At 43.1% G+C, this 5,000-nt stretch overlaps 3 protein-coding genes across 3 annotated transcripts in view; 1 reads left to right on the forward strand and 2 right to left on the reverse strand.

The window, feature by feature from the left end:
* The window catches only part of LOC116059238 (kinesin-like protein KIF20A), a 38,016-nt gene extending 36,361 nt beyond the window's left edge, over positions 1–1,655 (reverse strand). Inside the window, exon 1 of the mRNA XM_031312196.2 lies at positions 1,513–1,655. The gene's annotated coding sequence lies outside the window, so the exon portion shown is untranslated. The remainder of the gene's footprint in view (positions 1–1,512) is intronic.
* LOC116059247 (microfibril-associated glycoprotein 4-like) overlaps positions 1–5,000 on the reverse strand; it is a 181,905-nt gene that overhangs the window by 155,730 nt on the left and 21,175 nt on the right. The gene's annotated exons all lie outside the window — the stretch shown is intronic.
* Positions 2,100–5,000, forward strand: part of bbs1 (Bardet-Biedl syndrome 1) — a 10,670-nt gene continuing 7,769 nt past the window's right edge. Inside the window, exons 1-2 of the mRNA XM_031312197.2 lie at positions 2,100–2,418; positions 3,353–3,742. Coding sequence (XP_031168057.1) covers positions 3,371–3,742 — 372 coding nt within the window. The 5' untranslated portion in view covers positions 2,100–2,418; positions 3,353–3,370. The remainder of the gene's footprint in view (positions 2,419–3,352; positions 3,743–5,000) is intronic.

Below are 5,000 nucleotides of genomic sequence, written 5' to 3' on the forward strand. Positions count from 1 at the left end.
ACTCACCATGGCTCTACGTATATCTTTATCAGTATTATCTGTATTTACATTTTCACATTCAGAGTACTTACTTTTTCAATATTATTTATAGTATTATTAATTACTTTTGCTGTTATTTAATTACATATTATTTAGGGCTGCAACTAAGGCTTATTCTCATAGTCGATTAATCTGTTGATTATTTTCTGATTAATCGATTAGTTGTTTGATCTATAAAATGTCAAAACATGGTGAAAAATGTGGATCAGAGTTTCCCAAAAAGCCTAAGAGGACGTCCTCAAATGTCTTGTTATGTCCAAAACTCAAAAGATCTTCAGTTAACTGTCCCAGAGGAGAGAAGAAACTAGAAGATCTTCAGTTAACTGTCAGAGGAGAGAAGAAACTAGAAGATCTTCAGTTAACTGTCAGAGGAGAGAAGATACTAGAAGATCTTCAGTTAACTGTCCCAGAGGAGAGAAGAAACTAGAAGATCTTCAGTTAACTGTCAGAGGAGAGAAGATACTAGAAGATCTTCAGTTAACTGTCAGAGGAGAGAAGATACTAGAAGATCTTCAGTTAACTGTCAGAGGAGAGAAGAAACTAGAAGATCTTCACATTTAACAAGCTGGAATCAGAGAAATCTGATTTTTTTTTAAATAAAAAAATGACTCAAACGATTAATCGATTATCAAAATAGTTGGCGGTTAATTTAATAGTTGACAACTAATCGATTAATCAATTCATCGTTGCACCTCTAATATTATTCAATCTAATTTCACGTCAATTACTTACGTTACATTTTTCGTACTATGACCACCTCACTTCACTTTACAATACTTTTTATATAATGCCACTTTACATTCATTCAGTACTTTTTGCACATTGCCTGTTGGGTTTATTTTTACTGTGAAAAACTGCTGCTGTAACAAGTGAATTTCCCCATTGTGGGATGAATAAAGTATCATCTAATCTAATCTAAATAGACATATTTAAATATCCAGCGGAGGACCCCCCAGTGTGTGTTTCTCCACCCCCCCCCCCATCCCCCTACTTTCCTAAACCAAAGTTACACCCGTGCCGATTTCACCAGTGGAGCCTGCTGATTTAAAAAATATCTTCAATCCCGATTTACCTCTTATGTAAGCGAGCGTAGGAGCGAGATAGCGTTAAATGTTTAAATATTTAAACGGAGTTCGGCGTGACTTCTAATAAGATACTTTATTAATCCCACACTGGGGGAATTCCTGAGTAATAAAGGAGACACAAACTGTCCGAGGTCGTTAGCGGTAAACACTCAGTCAGTTTCATGTTTAATCGGTCAGACAGACACATAACTCATACTTTTAAAGTCTGAACTAAGCTCAGTTAACGACTTTGTTGTTAGCATTAGCATTAGCCACAACTGACGTTAGCTAAGCTAACCCTCAAATACATTCACGCGTTTGTGCCGTTTTAACGTCCTTTGAGAGCAGGTAGTAGCATTAAATCCCAGCTGTACAATCTAAAAAAGTATGAAAACAAACTGTAACTTACTCCTGATGTGTTTACGAAGTATTTAAAGACGAAAACATCAACTTATTGATTGGTAACGAAGCTCCGGCGGCTTCTCTCCTCTACGCGGTATAGTTTTTAAACTAGGACCGGAGGACCAATCAGGTGGCTGACACAGGGAGACGTCACGCAGATCCCGGATACGATCTCGCGAGACTATGTGGTTCGGGTGGAATAAAAAAGATCAAGAAAGTGTGGATTAAACAGGACAAAAATAGCGTAATATACATATTCAAAAAATAATTAAATACTAAACATATACTAAAAAATATATAAAAAATATAGGCAAAACAATACACAAACACAAATAGAAATAAAAGAACAAATACATGTGAAAGTAAATGAAAATGCTGATAATTATTTTTCTTTATATTTCCACATTGTTTTATTTTACTTATTTATTCTTTTATTTATTCCTTTTTATATTTCCACATTTATCTTCGAAACCTGCGCCATGTCTTCCCCCTCTGTGTATTATTATAATTATTATTATTATTAGTTTATTTTTTAGTATTTTACTGCCGTTAGAGAGAGAGAGAGAAAAAGTAAAAAGGTAAACACCGTCGTGTGCCAATGACGTCATTATCCGGGGACAGGAGGAGGATTTGAAGAGGATTAGCTTAGCTAGTAGCTGTATCCTTTATCTCGTATCCGGCTGCAGTCGGATTCTGTCGACGTGTTTTTCTGTCGTTTGTGTCCGAAAAACTACACACAGCTGCGTCCTAAAAACTATAAACAAGCGGGAGAAATAGTAACGACGTTAGTTAGGAATCACCCGCGAGCGGCCACGCAGTAACACGGTTACCTTGACAACGGTGAGAGAGCGTCATAGCCGTTGTGTCGATACTCTGAAATCCCGGATCATTAACACACTGCAGTCAACTGAAGGTACATTTACAGTGGGGGGGGGGGGTGTCTGTCTGTGTGTGTGTGTGTGTGTGTGTGTGTGTGTGTGTGTGTGTGTGTGTGTCTGTGTGTGTGTGTCTGTGTGTGTGTGTGTGTGTGTGTGTGTGTCTGTGTGTGTGTGTGTGTGTGTGTGTGTGTGTGTGTCTGTGTGTGTGTCTGTGTGTGTGTGTGTCTGTGTGTGTGTGTGTGTGTGTGTGTGTGTGTGTGTGTCTGTGTGTGTGTGTGTGTGTCTGTGTGTGTGTGTCTGTCTGTGTGTGTGTGTGTGTGTGTGTGTGTGTGTGTTTCTGTGTGTGTGTGTGTGTGTGTGTGTGTCTGTGTGTGTGTGTCTGTGTGTGTGTCTGTGTGTGTGTCTGTCTGTGTGTGTGTGTGTGTGTCTGTGTGTGTGTGTGTCTGTGTGTGTGTGTCTGTGTGTGTGTGTGTGTGTGTGTGTGTGTGTGTGTGTGTGTATATATATATATATATGTGTGTGTGTGTGTGTGTGTGTGTGTGTGTGTGTGTGTGTCTGTCTGTGTGTGTGTGTGTGTGTGTGTGTGTGTGTGTGTGTGTGTGTCTGTGTGTGTGTGTGTGTGTGTGTGTGTGTGTGTGTGTGTCTGTGTGTGTGTGTGTGTGTGTGTGTGTGTGTGTCTCTGTATGTGTGTGTGTGTGTGTGTGTGTGTCTCTGTATGTATGTGTGTGTGTGTGTGTGTGTGTCTCTGTATGTATGTGTGTGTGTGTATATATATATATATATATATGTGTGTGTGTGTGTGTGTGTGTGTGTGTGTGTATTGTGTCTCTGTGTATATATATATATATATATATATATATATATATATATATATATGTATATGTGTATATGAATATATATATATGTATATATATATATATATATATATATATATGAATATGTGTGTGTGTGTGTGTGTGTGTGTCCCAGGGCTCTAGTGCTGTCACCATGGAGACTGCTGGTGATGGAGGGAAGTGGCTGGACGCCCACTACGACCCCGTGGCGAACCTGTTCACCTTCTCGTCCTGCGTGGCGCTGGCCGACCTGAGCGGGGACGGCGAGCGCCGGCTGGTGGCGGGCGACCTGGGCAGCGGCGGTGCCGGGGCCATGAAGCTGAAGGTTTACCGCGGCACGGCGCTGATGAGCGAGAGCGCCCTGCTGGACCTGCCTGCCGGACTCGCCGCCTTCTTCATGGACCTCAACGAGCCACGCATCCCGGCCGTCGCCGTGGCGTCCGGACCCTGCGTCTACGTCTACAAGAACCTGCGGCCGTACTTTAAGTTCACGCTGCCCGGCCTGGAGGTCAACACCCTGGAGCAGGTGGGACACACACACACACACACACACACACACACATACACACACAGAGACAGACACACACACACACACACACACACACACACACACACACACACAGACATATGTCACACACACGTTTTTTGTGCCACTCCGCAAGTGGTCCATTAATTTGTCACGATGTAACTTACAACATTACAACATTCAGAGCAGAGCTCCACCAAAGAGCCTGCAATCGCTGCAGAAGGTTATCTGAATAAGAATTTTGGACGTGTGGGGGCGAACTATCTTCTTAGCTGAAGCCGACAACGGGACAATATTTTTATTTTATGTTGGCAATGCAAGCTGAAGCGTGTTTTCGGCAGTGCAGAGAGGTAGTGGCCCTCACTGACTTAGTGTTGAGCCGGGAAACATGGCTAAAAGAGCTCCACAGCCAACAGATGTGCTGGGCGAGCCGTCAGTCGGTGGAAGCTAACAGAAGCTAGCTGGCGTAAGCTGACAGCTGACCAACGCTACCAAGTGATCGGCGGAGACAGGGAGTACATGTATTTGAAAGAGTCCGGCAGTTGTGGCAGACGAAGGTCCAGTCGGGAGATTGGATGGAGAGTCCACTGAAGTCCACTGTGGTCTGAAGGGCTAATCCTCGCTAGATCACTAGCTAGCGGTAACTGTTAATCGGGAGGTTGACAGCTAACGTTAGCCAGCTGAAGCTAACAGTCGATCGATGGTGAGTAGCTACGTTACACAGGCTGGCAGCAGCACAGAGTCCAGAGTTGATAAGTGGGGGGGGGGGGTAGAAAGGTGTTGAGAATGACCAACACCTAATCTTAAACTTAGGGTACTTAATTTACTACGACCCGATCAGAGGTTACTTCAATTGGGACGTTCAGTCAAAATCAAGCACGTCACCTTCAAACAGGATCTCCGTTTGCAGGGTTCAGGCTGTACCGGACCCTCCCGGTGATCATGCTGCTCTGGGGGACCGGCTGTGCAGTGAGAAGCTGCTGCTTAGTTTTACACTATGAAGGTTAAACTCGCAATTAATCCGCGGTTCACATATATGTATGAACTGTGGTGGTCCGTTACACTGTAGGCTATATTCAACGTCACTGATTAAGTAGCCTAAGTCAATCCTACATTTGTCAACTTGGGAGCAAAACATGCTCGTTGGGGGAAAAAAGACCATAAAGCCCTGTTCATGCTAATTAAACAACTGGACTTTAGGGTCAAGAGTTGTCGTATCCGGCCCATGTACTGGATGTGAAAGCGCCCTTACTGGACT

This window comes from Sander lucioperca, chromosome 22 (assembly GCF_008315115.2).
Source record: "Sander lucioperca isolate FBNREF2018 chromosome 22, SLUC_FBN_1.2, whole genome shotgun sequence".
NCBI lineage: Eukaryota > Metazoa > Chordata > Actinopteri > Perciformes > Percidae > Sander > Sander lucioperca.